This window comes from Spea bombifrons, chromosome 6 (genome assembly GCF_027358695.1).
Source record: "Spea bombifrons isolate aSpeBom1 chromosome 6, aSpeBom1.2.pri, whole genome shotgun sequence".
Taxonomy (NCBI): domain Eukaryota; kingdom Metazoa; phylum Chordata; class Amphibia; order Anura; family Pelobatidae; genus Spea; species Spea bombifrons.
In genome coordinates, this window is record NC_071092.1 from 46,375,070 (window position 1) to 46,391,340 (window position 16,271).

General features: G+C 39.2%; 2 protein-coding genes across 2 annotated transcripts in view; one reads left to right on the forward strand and one right to left on the reverse strand.

Annotated features, from left to right (window-relative positions):
• Positions 1-1,014: 1,014 nt before the first annotated feature.
• Positions 1,015-8,675, reverse strand: TM2D1 (TM2 domain containing 1). Its single transcript, XM_053470344.1, has 6 exons — positions 8,585-8,675; positions 7,510-7,701; positions 6,440-6,548; positions 5,833-5,924; positions 4,566-4,639; positions 1,015-1,177 (listed from the first exon to the last, which is right to left on the reverse strand). Exons 1-6 carry the CDS (start codon positions 8,673-8,675, stop codon positions 1,067-1,069), a joined length of 669 nt encoding a protein of 222 aa, XP_053326319.1. The 3' UTR covers positions 1,015-1,066.
• A 2,655-nt stretch (positions 8,676-11,330) lies between these two features.
• The window catches only part of PATJ (PATJ crumbs cell polarity complex component), a 68,201-nt gene continuing 63,260 nt past the window's right edge, over positions 11,331-16,271 (forward strand). Inside the window, exons 1-4 of the mRNA XM_053470345.1 lie at positions 11,331-11,388; positions 13,401-13,456; positions 13,539-13,720; positions 15,345-15,542. Of these exons, the coding sequence (XP_053326320.1) occupies positions 13,444-13,456; positions 13,539-13,720; positions 15,345-15,542 (393 nt within the window). The 5' untranslated portion in view covers positions 11,331-11,388; positions 13,401-13,443. The remainder of the gene's footprint in view (positions 11,389-13,400; positions 13,457-13,538; positions 13,721-15,344; positions 15,543-16,271) is intronic.

Consider the following 16,271-nt stretch of genomic DNA (forward strand, 5'->3'; position numbering starts at 1 on the left):
TATATGGTGAAAAAAAAAAGCACGTGTATAAATAAAGCGGGAAAAAATCTGTATATTCGTTTATTGCACATTGTGTGTAAAACTTTGTTTCAGTTTAAATGTATATACACATCAGAGATCCAGCGTATCCTTTTCCTTCTCTAATTTAATTAAGAGAATGGATTTTCTGACGAAAAAAAATAAAAAAGAGAAAGAAATGGACCATATATGTTTCTTACATGCTGTCATTTACAATATTTACATATTTACAGGAAGGAAGGAGTTGAAACATCTGCATTACAATTATGTAAAGATGTATTTTCAAAGAATTTCAGATTTAACTTCGTTCTCCGTGGGACCTTTAAAAAAAAAAAAATATATAAAAAAAAGTTTAAAACATTTAAAACATTTATTTTAATACAACCGATCAAACAATACATAGCAAGTCATTTTACAGAATGGAATTAACTATATTCTGCAAACTTTGTATCCAGAAATGATTCTCAAGCCGTGGACTAACACGTTGGCCCTAAGTAGTTCCTGAGCTACAAATGCAATTGTTTGTAAAGCTCCGTAAGATTAGCCGCGCAACATTTTTTCGATTCTGAATTTTCTATGGCTAAAAAAAAAAATATATAAAAAATTGAAAAGAAATCCCTTTACGGATAAGAAACGCGTTCATGGAAGAGTAAAGTGTTGGCAAGCGCTGGCTGCGCCGTCTGTCTTCGAATAATGTTGTACCAGAGAGTAGAGTTCTTAGTAACTCTTACGTATGCGATATTTCACGGCCTCGAAACACACGTTCCAAATCAATACAACGTTCTCCTGAAATCTAAGGGTGGAAAATAATTTCGCTTCGGCGATACAAACAGTCTGAAACCTAATTCATTCCTTATGTTTCAGTCTGCCTGCCCTTGGCAGATCCTGATAACACTGTGATAGATTAAAAGCAATGCGCTGCTCTAAGCCTAGCAAGCAAGCGAGATTTTATTTATTTTCTTGAAGCTCGGTTCTATTTGTCGGATGCAACTTCAGTCAGCATTCTGTCTACGTAAGAACAGCCCCAGGTTTTAAACTTACTTGTACTTTACGGGTACAGCTGGGTTTTTCGAAAGGTCTCGTTGTTTATGCCAAGACGGACCAGCCTCGCTCCGTAGTAATCGATGATATAACTCGATCCATCAGAGGGTCCGACGATCTGAAAAGAATACGTTTCTCAGTAAATAAAGACTTTTTTATCACAAATGATAAGGCAGAGTTCTATTTTGTTTCCTGATGGAATTTTCAGAAAGGGTGAAGGTATCTATCCAGTTTTCTGTTGCTGTCCAACTGGGAACCATAACTGCTCCGGTGATCTCATGTCGTAGCTGAGACCAGGGGGCCAAATGATCCCCCCTTTACCAACTCAAGCAAGACGTGAGTGACTTGGAGGTGACCATATGATCTAGCTGAGAAAGCAGCGTGTAACCTGTAATCTGCAAGCTGCTTTCTCAAGTTTTTGGCTTCTTCAGAAGATGTCGAGATTGTTTTTAATGTCTAGCGGCACTTTTAAAAACAGAAGGGTGAGTGTTAGAGGATCTGTAAACTTGGAGGTAGGAAGCCAAAGATCCTGTATTGATTCCTTCACTTTTCTTAAAATGCCCTCAATGGAGTAAACTAAGGCGGCTCTTAAAACTTTCTGTCTAGTGTCTAATGTCGTGCCAACAAAGAGAAGAATAAGTACTATAACGAAACGTGGGCATTATTCTCATTAAAAATAAATAATTAAAAATGAAGCCCTCCCGTGGGGACTTGATTTATTTATACAGATAATCACAGCATCTGGGCGAGTACAACAAAACTTTATTTTTTTTAAATTAACTGTGAAAATAGGAAAAGAATGAGTTACAACTAAACTTTTTAAACTTTTTATTAATTACCTCCAAGAAAAAAAAAAAAAGACAGATAAAATAAGCAAATACGATTTAGCAAACATTGCTGTATCTGAATCTTTATAAAGGACAGTTATTATAACAAATTATTGAATTCGTCTTGTTGCATAATGTTAATTTGTAAAAAAAAAAAAATGTTTAAAATTGTAAGCTTTTTAAAAAAAATTAAAAAAAAACCCAAAGACTTTAAACAAACAAGATAAAAGATGACTGATCAGTAGGGAGGCTTTTGGAATTTCTTTCTTTATTTGGAAGATTTATTGGAAAACGTTGGCAGTTGGACGTAAAATAAAAATAATTTTTTTTTTTTTAATCCACACACTCGGGTGATGAATCGGTAAAATATAAAGGTTCACTTAATTGTGTATAAGAAACTGACACAAAATCTACGAGTTGCAGTTCGTGGCAAAAATAAAATATATATATATGAATGAACATTTTAATTGATTAAATCAGTTTCAGGCTGGATGTGGCGACTCAACAAGTGTTCTAAACACCAGATTATTTCATATCCTTTGTATGATGTAAAACTCCGGGTACATTTATGGACTCTTCATAACTCATTCCAAAACATATAAACTTGGTGAGCGTTCAACCGCACTCCCACACCAAAAATATAAAGGGAATATTTGCTATTAAGCTGCAATGAGGTCATGGAAATTACACTGGATACAAATTAAAATCTTACTTATAGACGCTTAACCCTTTGGGGGAATTCAGAAAAAGTCAGGCTGTGGAGACAAAACTAGTCTAGAACGTCACAGACACATTTGGGAATCAACCTCGAGGGAAAGGTTGCCAAAGAACCTCAGGACCTAAAAAAAATCCTTTATTGAAAATATGATTGCCTTTTACTGTTTGTCAATCACTAAATGTTTAAGATGCTTAGTAAAAAAAAAAAATAAATAAAAAAAAAAAAAAATGGGCCATTTGAATTCATGGAAGCTGAAATCTGGGGCATTAATCTGCAGAACTAGCGTTATCTAATCAGTTTCATGCGCTGGAGTGCTCACCAACCCTTACCAAGGCTGCCTGAAACAAACAGCAATTTGCGTTTTGTTTTACTTTACTGAGAGCGTAGTAAATAAGTGGCACAGCCTCCCAGCAGAAGTGGTAGAGGTTTATACAGTGGGGGAATTTTAAACATGCATGGGTTTGAGTCTTTACAGCAGGACTAGACGGGCCGAACGGGGCCGATCTGCCGACAAATTCTATGCAACCAGATAGCGATAGGTTAAGGGGGAGAAATAATGAAAATAACATGTAAGGCGAGTTCCGGATACAGGTATATTGCTTATTTTGATCGGTAAACACTGTTACACGGTTGGTATACAGCCTGGGAAACGTGCCAGATTTACCTTAATTATAAACCTTAAGAACCAGAGAATATTTAGAATGTAAAGTCTCTATCATTATCATTATTTCTATCAGATGAAAAAGAATTCACCATCAGCATGGCTTAAAAGCTTGTAAAAGTGAAAGAACTTTTTTTCCTACAAAATAAAGTGTTCTGGGGAACATCCTAAAGTCCATATTATGGCTTATTGAATTATATAGAGCCGTCATATTCCGCAGCGCTGTACAATGGGTACAAAAAATAGAATGCCAGGAATTTTCGAAAAATAAATATCTTGCTATAAATAAATTCCAACAGGCAACACAAAGTGAATGAAATTAGATTAAAAAAAAGTGAATTTCATTTTTTATCTGCAGCTGCTGGTGGAAGGTAAAGGGGTCAGCCAACAAAAACAGAGGTTATCCCCCATTACGAATAAAGGCCGGCCAGAAGGCGATTAATTTGACGATGCCGGGTTCTCTTTAAATCCCGATTTAAATGACCTCGCCGTTAACCAGATCCCTTTTGTGATAACCAGTCGCTAACATCATTTAGTTGAAGAAATCACCTCTCTTGATCCAATTAAATACTTACATCTGGTAACAGCAATGACCTCAAAAAAGGGGACTTTGATCTGTGCTGAAGCCGAGCCAACGTTCAGTATCTAAACGGACTGAAATGTGTCCTGTAAATGAACCCTGCGATGGAAAATATTCACTTTCCCCAAAAGAGGAGGGGGGTTATTCTCCCACATGCGCAGAAGAATGCCGGGTAACAGCACGGGAAGAGTAGTCAGGGTATTCCTTGGAGGTTCCGAGAATCACAACAGATTAACTGTCTACCCATTGTACAGCGCTACGGAATTTGATGGCGCTATATAAAACAATAAATAATAATAACCAGAGCTTCCCGGTCAGCCTGTCGCCTCGAGTGTCAATATGTGGGAGTCCCATCCAATAAAAGAGAGGGATCGCTCCTGAGGACCCACTTATGTATAAATCGTAGTTGCTGCGGATCTTTGGTCTTCTTTTGTTGGTTATTCTGTCATGGTGAGACGCCATCAAAACCAGTATCTATATAAAGCATCTTCATAAAAGGGATACCGGCGTGAAACGTGGTCGGGGGGCAACTTTGAGCCCTTTTTACCTTGAGCTGTGCACATACACAGCATTCTAGGCACTCGCCAGATTGATGATCACCACTCAATAGGTGTCCTTGTTTTATCTGGCAGGCTGAAGAACAAAGTTTTTACAGGCCAAAAAAATAAAAATGTTACTTTAATTTAAGACACATTTAAGGTGACTGTACCGGCAACTCACCTGCATGGAGATAAGAATAAAGTCAAGCAGGCTTCCAATCCCACAGAAACCCACCGTGCAAAATTTCAGCATTCCTAGGAGAAAAAGACACAGAACGACACATTACGGAGCCATCCGCCAACAATCAGAAATAATATCCTACAAAACAACCACCTATACTAAAATATACCACGGCCCATATTCAGCAAGAAGAGGCTTAATATGTTTTAATACAAGTACATAACAGTTATAAAGAACGACTGTTTTCCTGGGCGCTGAGGTGATATCATTATTATTATTATTTACTTACAGAGACAACAGGTGAGGAGGGCCCTGCTCCCAGGAGCTTACAATCTACAAATTACTCTGTACAAAAATAATTTGGAACCGATTGAAAGAGCAAAGTATTTCATTGTCGATTATAGCACACACCCCCCCCCCCTAATTTAGGGGGTGCAGCTTATAATGGGGGTTTAGATATTTAGGATGGCGAGCGGTGCGTTTTTACCTCTCCTGCGGTGGTTTCTCCCGCCTCCCTGATCTCGATGTCTCCCCAACATTCTCCGCTGTGTGCTTCCACGTCTCCTTTCCTGCAGCTCCGCTTCTTCTCGTTCTACTTTCTTCGGCCGCTTCTCCCTGGTATCAGCTACGCTGACCAGACCTCCTGGAGCGCTTCAGTAAAAGGGCGGGGCTTCAATGCACCCTCTATACTCCAAATGGAGAAACAGTGAGAGGCTGCCCCCCTTGGCTCCTCCCTTTTTGCAGAAGTCCTCCAAGAGACAAGACTATTGCAGGTGGATTAGCAGAGAAAGAAGGATTTCTTCGCCTCTCTTTCTCCATGAATCCGTCTGCATTATTCTGGCTTCATGAAGGACTTTGCAAAACGGCAGAACCACGAAGCACCCCGCGGGGACAGCCTCTCGCGGTTTCTCCTATAGGCAAGGGTTTCACTCTTTTGTGGAAGCGCTCCAGAAGACCCGGTCAAGGGAGCCAATACCGGGAAGAAGCAGGCGAAGAAAGAAGACAGAAGATCAAGAAGAGGCAAGAAAAGAAGTGGAGCTGTAGAAAAGAGACGCAGAAGTGAATAAGTTTGGAAGTGAACGTAAAGCTACGGAACCAGGTTAAACATATTAATCATGGTTGATGTCTGGATTAGTCAAAGTAGTTCTTGCGTAAATCTACGCTGTAAATTACTTTTGCACCCAAAGACTAATAATACTGGTATATATCATCTCAAACATAGCCTTTATGTTAAGGAATGAGACATAACGCCAGTTCAATAACTCACCAAGCGCTGGGTATCCTAGGTAAAACCTATCGGCTCCCAGCCACCCAAGGAATAAGGATAAGGCCACGGCTACTTTGTAAGAGTAACCATTTCTACAATAAATCAAACAATGAATTTATAATTAGCGCTGATATCAAAAAAACATTTATTTTTGTTACTATAAACTGTCAATGGACATTTCAATGTTTTGTTGACTACCGTATATGACATCATAAGAAAGTTGTGCACTTATTTCATCATTTCTCTTCTCTCTCTACCTTTCCTTTCTCCTCTCGATCTCTATCTCCCCATCACTTTCTCTTTTCTTTCTTATCCTCTTTCTCATCTCCTCACCTTGATGTCACTATATGACAGATGCAACATGAGCCCCGTCCAGCATTGTCAACCTCATGCCCAACCCAAACCGCTCACACACAGCACCCCAGCCTCCGCACTCTATTTGTACCTTTAAAGTCTTAAAAATAGTCTATTTTTTAATTTAATTAAATATAAAGTTCAGCAGCATACTTAAGTACGCTGCCCACACACATGCACACTGAAATGCAGGACGAGGTGACCGTCGAGTTTATGCAGCTACTTATTTTGAAAAGAAGAACGTGTCGCTTACACATTGCGGCAGGGGAAGGGCTTAAAGAATCCGATTTCTTTTCCTGTGAAGTTTGACACGTTCCCGGCATAATCTTTACATGAGATGGCAGGTGCCGGAAAACAAGGTGCTTGAAAAAAGAAAAAGAAACAAAATTGGTTACATTTGAGCCCGATCTACTTTGTTATAGAAATTAGGAGAACAGCACTGCATAATAATTCATAATTAATTCCGGTAGAGGTCTCAATTTATGTCACAAGATGATGCGTATTCATGCGGCTGGAAGAACCAAAGACGCAAGAATCCCGCTTGTTCTGCTCTGTCTGCCACCTCCGCCATCAGATGTATAGATCAAATTTAATTCCCCTCACCTCTTTAGAAGTCACTTACACAGCAAGACAAAATAAGTTCCAAATATATTTATTCCAGCATTCAAAAGTTTGGGGTCATTGAGCTGTTTTCATAGAAAATTATCTCTGTAACATAATTGGAAAAAAAAGGGTTTCCTAACAATCAATTAGCCTTTTAAACTTGGATCAGCGAACATGCTGATCCAACGTGCCGTTGGAACACAGGAGTGATGGGAGTGATAAAGGGCCATTGGAAGACAGGAGCGATGGGAGTGATAAAGGGCAATTGGAACACAGGAGTGATGGGAGTGATAAAGGGCCATTGGAACACAGGAGTGATGGGAGTGATAAAGGGCCATTGGAACACAGGAGTGATGGGAGTGATAAAGGGCCATTGGAACACAGGAGTGATGGGAGTGATAAAGGGCCATTGGAACACAGGAGTGATGGGAGTGATAAAGGTTACCATGTATTGAGTGATATTTTTTAATCACTTTAACAATATCATCCTGGAAAAATCTCACACATAATTGTCACCTTTTCCCTCTTTGAAGCCACGAGAAGAGGGTGCCTTTTATACACAAGCGCAAAAAAACATGACCCCCTTATGTTAAGTTCTAAATCAAGCACACATATGATCCGTCAGTGCATATTATACCTAAGAGCTCACTTTACATGAAGAATTCAGGTACCAGACTATTTTATGAGAACAGAGACAGACACAATCACAAAAACACTCACCATAAGCTGTAGAATTTGAACATCGGACCGGTTCTTGAGTAACGGGATTAATTTCAGGATTGGTGCAAATATATGTACAAGGAATTAAGGATAAATTGTGAGGGTTTTGTGAGGCACACAATAATATTAGACGAACAAGTGTAGGACTGTACGATATAAAAACACGGTTAATCAAGGCACACAGCGACGCTACTGCATATCAAACGGTACTGTGCAATATTACATACTAAAATAATAAATATATTAAAATAACTGAATATGTGCATTAAGATTTTTCCACCTGGGGCTGCTCACAGTCTATACATCAATTCAGTCGCGTTACAACGTAAAACCCCCTTTTATTTAATTCAGAGTCTTGATAAATGGAGTGATGGGAGTGATAAAGGGCCATTGGAGTGATGGGAGTGATAAAGGGCCATTGGAGTGATGGGAGTGATAAAGGGCCATTGGAACACAGGAGTGATGGGAGTGATAAAGGGCCATTGGAACCCAGGAGTGATGGGAGTGATAAAGGGCCATTGGAACACAGGAGTGATGGGAGTGATAACGGGCCTCTGTACGCCTATGAAAAGATTCCATTAAAAACCTGCCGTTTCCAGCCACAATAGTAACTTACAACATTAACCACGATTGTGCTGGATGTTATTTTAATGGAAAAAAATTTTCTTTTCTTTCAAAAACAAGGACATTTCTAAGTGACCCCAAACCTGTGAAACGGTTTAGGGACGGTGCCTCTTCTGGAAACCAACATACTTCCCATGATAATAATGCCTTACTGTTATTACTATTACTGATATTACTGAACATGAACCTTTCTGTAAAATATCAATTATGTGGCAAATCCTAAATACATACAATTGCTTGTTTATGTTGATATTTGAAGCAAAAACTGCAGATAAAAGGTATACATATATTATCGGTATCCCTTTATCTACCAACTCAATGATATAGATATATAGACACAGATTACATCTATATGTATCTAGCTCTTTTATAGGCACCCTTTAGACACTGAATGATATATATATCTCTACACAGCTTCCCTCAGGATATTGCCCCAGTCGCAGCTCGTCACATTTCATTACCCCATCGTCAGCGACCACAAGGTAACAACAAACCCAGACCACTGCCGGTAACAAGAACGATACCGTCCTGGAAGGCGCCATCTTGGAGTTGGCAAAACAAACCAGGAAGGCGGGACACTTTGCCTTTTTTTGTCACATGACAGGATGTTACTCCGTGCAGCCATATTGAGAGTGGCAAATCGCGCTGCTGCGCACTTCTTGTCACGTGGTACAGCCGACCCAGTGGTATCGTCTCCCGCTGTGTGCAGAGAAAGGTTTAGCTGTGGGAGATGTATGGAATGTGTGTTACTGTATAAGTAAAGAAACATCTATCATTGTTAAATTTGTTAATGCATTACACAAGGCCCTGGCAAAGCAAGCACTCATAGGGTTAAAATGCTTGCTAGGCTCCTAAAAAGAACCCAAAAAGTATTATTATTATTATTATTATGGCGCAGGCCTCAGCTAATTTATTTAGTACGTCAGTGAAAATGACCTAAATGCTATTAATTAACACAGCATTAATTTGTGTTTAAAGTGTTTATTCTGGGTCAGCGCTTCAGCCCACTTGCTACTTTTTGTTATTTGCTTGCCATCTAGCCCTATGGTAATTTTACATAAAGTTCTTGGCAGGAATGGCGGGCTTATGAGGGTCCCGCTTGTGAGCTTACAATCTAAGGGAAAAACATAGTTTTGTTCCCTTGTGTACTCTGTCCAGAGAGAGACTGGTGAAAAAAGAAAGAGAGCTGCGTGCTGAAGCAGAAAATATAATCCTTCCATAGCCCATCGCACGGATTCCCTAATGGCGGCAGCCAAATGGATCTGATAAAGGTCTATGTGAAAACCATGACTTGTCAGAGAGTAAAGATATTGTGAATGGGGTCATCTGTACTCAAGCAGGGATTCCAGCTGTGATATAGCAGGGAGAAAAGCTCCTATGGAGATGCTTGGATATCATTAGATCAGAGAGTATGAAGGAGTCGGCTGTAGTCTTTGCGACTGCGAGAATGGGCTAAAAACCCTAAGACTTCCCATGAATGATAAGGGGGAAAGGACAGAGAGGGGCTCCACTAGAAGGAGAAGAGAGAGAACGGTTGGAAGCGACGTCAGGTATGGAAAGAAGGGTAAAACCATGGTGTTAGAGATTGGAGGAAAGGTAAAGGATAAAGAAGGACAGTGCCGTGTGAATAAAAGGAGGAAGGGTAACCCCCCCATATGCATTTGCCTCTTTCCCTGCTATTACCCTGCAGAAGATGTGTTCTGCCCCTGATATACTGGCTCTGATTGGCTGCTTTTATCTTTAATGTATACATCATATATCACCATACCTGGGAACTCTGTAGATTCGCTGCATATGATAGCTGAGTAACCCTGCATATTATTATTCTCTTCTTACAAACGCATAGAAGGATTCTTTAAAATCTCCTCTAAGCAATCGCCCCCACTATATCTCATACTTGCCAAAGTGCACTCACACTATACTCACCGCCAGCCAGCTCCAAAGCTGACTCAAAGGAGAGTCCCTGCGTGCAGAGAGCCTTCCCATTGGTTTCCACGGGAGCCGTTTCATGACACTGGCTGTTTATAAACCCAAAAAGAAGGGATGAAGTAAATGGTAACACTATATCAAAGCTTTATTTCAGCAACTATTAAAAAGCTTCCAGGGAATCTTAACAAAGTTATACGATAACCTATAAAATTAGGGATATGGGAAGCACTTTTATGGCTGACCGAAGCTAAAATTATAATGCCGCTCGATTAAAATGAAGCAGAGCACAGAATTTATTTATCACTTCGGCTGTCATCATCATCGGCTACTTGAAAAAGCATTCTTGAAAAAGTAAAACAATTTACTTTAGGTAGAAGCTGCAGCTCCAGATCCGAAGCAGCCAATCAATGACAAGAAAGTGCTCCCATTGAAATCAGCGAAAGTTCTTCACACACTTGTGCATGGGGGGGTCTCGCAACTTCCACCGAGCTAGAACCGGAGCTGAAATTGCCTGCACCATAGATAGCTGGGGGGCACAAGAATTGACAAATGCATATGGGGGGATTCTGCATAATGCAGAAGGTGTCAACTTCATTTATATGCCTTTTATGCATCCAAAGAAAATTACTATTTATAACGGTATAAACTTCTGTAATTTCTAATTTAGAGAGGCAATACAATTACACTATATTAAAGGAAACAGCAGGCATTAAAAGTGAAAATTATTTTGGAAATTAACATTATAAGATTTTTCCTAAATGTTTAGCAATCTTTTATTTATAGAGCGCTAGCAAATTCTGCAGCATTGATGATCATTCTCTCTACAATATTTTTATATATATATATATATATATATGTTTATACACACACCTATATATATATCTATATCTCTCTATATAAAATATGTTGGTGTTTATAACATCTCCCATATATAAGGGATTCAATTAAAATTCTAAATATTTTTTTTAAAGTATTTTTTTTATATGTATAATATGCATATATGTATATAGGTTATATTTTATAGCTCAATATAAAAATATAAAAAAAACTATTTAGTTTTTAAGTTTAATCCATTCTTTATAGGGGATCTTCTAAGCACCAACATATCACAAAACAGTGCAAAGGTTCAGTTTATTGGGAAAAAAATCCTGTTTTCCCTATACTCCGCCTCAACCTGTAAACCACCTTTTTCTTTTACCTAACTCTACGTCATTACTCTGTGTGTGCGTTTTGTTACCTTTCAATAAAGTTTGTTCAAAGAAAAAAAGAGCAAGCCAAAGTGCAGCTGCCAGGAGCTTGGAGTGATTGGGAAGAGCTGGGATCGAGGTATGTGCAGATCCCAGGCAGGGGAGGCAGAAGCCCCTGACACTCAGCTGCACCCTGCAGGGGCTTTTACAGCTTCAGCACCAGCCCAAGGGGGGCAACTCCTGCATAAGGTCACCCACCCCACCCTGGCCCTTTAAGGAACCTGGATGCATATGTTGCAACATAGTGTCATTCTCAATAAAACAGGAAGTGGATCCTTACCTGAAATCCCAGCATTTCCTCTCATTTTATAGGAATTTAATCGACAAAGTATCTAAATCCCATCCAGAAAGTGTTTAAAAAAACACTCAGTTTTGTAATGGAGTCGGTTCTTACATTAAAATCTGGTATTTATAGATTGACCTGTTCTTACCAATAATGGGGTGTCTCGGGAAATGCCGGTGGTGATTTTTTAATTTTTTTTTTGTGCTCAAATAAGTGAGTTAAAAGTTTTTCGATCCCCCCTTCGAGACAAAAATTACTTTTTTTTTGGGGGGGGACATCGGGTGGGGATATAAAAACACCTGAAGCAGAACGAGTGACGGAAAAAATAAAGGTGCGACCGACAAGATCTGACATGGCCGGTGCCTAAAAAAATAAATTATAATAATATCAGGTATAATTTTGCTCGGGTAGGAAATAAATAGAGAATTAGAGTTAATCTGAGAATATTATAGCGGCCAAAATCTATAGAGTGTTACTTAAGGTGGATACTTATTTAGCACATCACTTGTTAATAAATATTATGCAGCATATATATATATATATTTATATATATTTAAAAAATCGGTGAAATTTCCTGAAGCAGCATCTTCAGTAATACTTAACCCTTTGCATTCCAGGCGTCTGCATCAAAATGCACATCCTTCTGAGACCTTTAGGGTATTAGGTTACATAAAGTGGAGCGAGCGTTGTATAGTTATCCTGATTTTTTTCATGTATGACCCAAAGATACTTATTCTTTTTATTTATTCTTTTATACTTAGCTGGGTCCGGTGGTCCCGGCGTTTCAAATATTCAGGCCTTTAACTAAAACTCGACTCCTTGATATGACGTCACGTAGAGAAACAATTTTATATAATTTATTGAGTTGTAGTAAATGTACGGTTGCCTCTGATAACAGCTCTGGTAGATATAAAGACGTTTATGGAGCTGCGTTAAAAAATGCTCATAAAAGATATGGTTATGCCTTATGAATTGTTTCTATGCGCAGAATTGTTTCAAGATAAATATTTGTATATTTTTGTAATGTTGTATAAATAGTCCATCGGGACGAGAGGATAACTTGTTTTTCTATTACGCTTTGTTTATTAAACAGCATCTTCCACGAGGAATTAGGCAAAAAAATCTTTAAAAAAACAGACACCTGGATTCAGTGTTTAAAGGAGAAAACAATAAAATTAAGGTTTTAGTCCCTACAAGGAATGGTTCATGAAAGATTATTTCAACCTATCTACTTAGATCACTAATCTTCTATCTACTGGGATGGCGAAATTACCAATGAAGTAAAAAATGCCCTTTTTTTATCATGTTTTCCAAAGTATTTATAACATTGGATGGTGGTTGTTTTTTGTAGATCTTAACCAATTTAATACTAGGAGTGTGCTGAGTACCGGGTCGGTGGTTTAAACAGGCGGTATGGCATTTAACTGTAATAAAATCAATTGAAAATTGTAAAACAAAAAATAAAATCCAATGAGTGGAGCAGCCTCCCAGCAGAAGTGGTAGAGGGTAATACAGTGAGGGTATTAAACACGCATGGGATAGACATACGGCTCCTGAATCTAAGACGAGACCAACGACTGATTAAGGTTTGAGTTTTTACAGCAGGAGAAACGGGCGACGAGACGGGGGCCGAATGGGGCCGATCTGCCGGAAGATTCTTTTTTCCATGTGAAATGTACATGTGTCGTGTAAGGACTGGAACCATTTATAGTCCAATCACGGAGCTCGATGTGACTATTTTTGATTTGTTAACCAGCAAGTCGTTGGATCAAAAACTGATTGACTTTCTTTTAATGTCTTTTTTGCAGAAAATTCCTTGTTGAGGACGCCAAAGGTGTAAAAATCGCAGAGATGCTTGAAGCAGGTATGTTTCTCATTACCTCGGGCAGCCAATTGCAATCAGCGTTATACAAGCGGGGATACTGATCCATGGTGTTTTATCGTAGGTACCGTCACTATAGACAAGCAAGAAGTGCTACAGATAGCGGATCGTCTGCAACAGAAACTCAAAGACAGGGGAGACTCTGCCCACCACGAGACGCTCTGTCTGTTACGGGATACCTTGAAAAGCCCCCTGTTTAACCAGATACTAACTGTGCAGCAGTCCATCAAACACTTAAAGGAACAAGTGAGTATATTTTTAAGCATTCGTTAACGCACAAATATTCTATGGATATATGTCAGGGCACTGAATATTTTGTCGAATAGCTCCTATTCTGCTTGTGAAAATGTGGATCTGATTACGGTATGTGCAAAGTAAAAAACCAAAAAAAGGCAGAAAAAAACATTGGAAAATGCTGTTTGTACTTCAGAGTTAGTGCGGATTTCCTCTGACTTACTATCAAAATAAATAAATAGCGGTAATTTTAATTTTTGGAAAATAAAATGTATTTACAAGTATTTTCATATAATTTAAGAAATTATTTATTTTTCATGAATTCACTGCATTTTACTGCATGCAAATCGCTGCAGGCATTCTTTAGTTATTGGAAGTAAAATTAGTTTTATTAGTTCATCCCCCAGCTGCCTCTGTTGAAAACGGGATGCATTCGCCAGTACACTTCCTGCACATGCTCAGTAGCGCTTCGACTGAAGTCAATCGGGGCTCAGTCTTTTTTTTTTGATCCTCCTGAGGGTAATGGGATTTATCGTCCCTACCTACACCGGAAATCTGCAGCTACTGGTTCTCCACCAAACATTGGCGGTCTCTTGTATTGTCTTACGGCCCCCACGGCCTCACCTCCATTCTGTTTGTAGCGTACATTTAGACAATGATGGTCATTTTGTGCGGTTTGTTGGTTCGGAGAATATCAGTTTTCTCAGCTGAAAGGGATACTCCGTAATAATAAGGTGTTGTCAGAAAAGCTATTTTAGGAAGGCACCCTTTCCTCTGGTTGCTCAGATAATTGCCTCCTGCTTGCGTGCGGGTGTAACAGTAGAGATCACGCAGATGATATATTACAGGCCGGCGCTCTATAATACTTTAATGTTCCTTTCCGCAATATTTTCCCGTTCCAATCACTGCATTATGGTGAGAGATGATTCATGAGAATGGATCTCTTATACTCGCCGTGTAGTAATGCTGTGTTTGAAAGAAAGGATAACTAAAAGCAAAAGAGTGAAATAATGCTAAAAGAGAGGAAAAAAAGGAAAAAAACCCCAAACATTAAAATTAAAACAAACTTTGACCTCTTGTGATTTTGTAACTAAACCCAGCATTAGAAACTTCATTCTTAGACTTTCCGCAGAAGTAATATTTTAATTATGTAACATTTTGCCCGATTCATCATTTTTGCTGACAACACTTAAATGTCACGTGATACAAATGAAATAAAGCCCCGCCCCCAGCCACTCCTTTAGCCTCATGCTAAACACAGATGTCCCTTTTTTTTGCTGCACATTTAAGTGCTGTCCCTTTAAGTGTTTTCCAAGATTAATTAAGTAAAATAAATACTGAACCATTTTCAAATTGTTAAACAGCGGTGACCATATTGAAGTATTAAATAAAGGAAGGAACACAGGAGTGATGGGAGTGATAAAGGGCCATTGGAACACAGGAGTGATGGGCAAAATGTGTTTTTCTTTCAAAAACAAGGACAGTTCTAAGTGACCCCAAAGTGTTCGAACAATGGTGTAAATATGCATTCTTTGTGATATTTCGGTTTCTGTGAAATCTGCTTGTATTTTAGTAAGTTTGAGGAACAAAGTTTTTCATTCGATTTCGCCTGCCTCGACCCTTTCTATTTCCTTAGCTGAACCGCATGCCAGCTGACCGCTCCGCAGAATTCGATTTCACGAAGACGGGTTTATTAGTATTTGAAGCGGATCCTTCCGTGCGACTCAGCAACAAGAACAACTCTGCGTCCTTCGACAACTTTGTTTCGTCCAGATTAGTCGGTCCTACCTTTAAAGGAGATGAATTTAGCCAAAAACTCCAACAGATGGCAAAGGTAAGAGGAAGCGCGGCCCCCCAACAGAAGGGAATACGTTTCTTGTTCAACAAAGTCCAAGAACCAGGAAAAAAGAACTTTAAAGTTTCCACGTAACGGCGTCACTCCCTCAATTATTATTATTACTTTATATCGATGAGTTTGAAGTCTCAGGATTTAGTTCTTGCCCTGCGTTTGGATTTGCAGTCCTCACCGCTGAAACCTTTTGGCTGAGGGCATAAACCTGCATTCCCGTCTTAATCGGGGGGGGGGAGTGGTGTAGGGACATCTTTGGCACCTAATGAAACCTTTAATAATATTTTATGTCTTTGCGCCTTTAAGTGGATCTCCAGCCATCATATTCACTTTAATGCATATGATCTCTGTGTGGTCCCCCTTACAAATGCATGGGGGGGGGATTCTGTTTAGATCCCCCCTGTGCTCATGGTGGGGAAAATGATCCTATTGATCTTTATGGGAGTGCTTTCCTGGCATCCATTGGCTGCTTCAATCAGTGGGAAGAATTATGGGACCATGAGTGGGGAGGGCAGCAGCAGAGCTGCAGCTTCTGTCTCAAGTGCTCTTGTCAGTTCTGTTTTTGAAGAGTGGGTATTAAAGTACTCATCGATAAAGGTACGCACATCATTAATCTGTCCTTTTAATTTGAATAATGAGCAGCAGGCCATGCGGAATGGCCGTGGAATCCACTGCAACTGTAAAAAAAAAAAAAAAAAAAAAATCTTTTTTTTT

Coding starts and splice junctions, on each gene's coding strand:
- TM2D1 (XM_053470344.1), bottom strand. CDS start 8,675: ATGGCGCCTTCCAGGACGGTATCGTTCTTGTTACCGGCAGTGGTCTGG. Junction 5,925..6,439: donor CCCTTCCCCTGCCGCAATGT/GTAAGCGACACG, acceptor GATTTATTGTAG/AAATGGTTACTCTTACAAAG. Junction 4,640..5,832: donor CCTAGGATACCCAGCGCTTG/GTGAGTTATTGA, acceptor TTTTTCTCCTAG/GAATGCTGAAATTTTGCACG.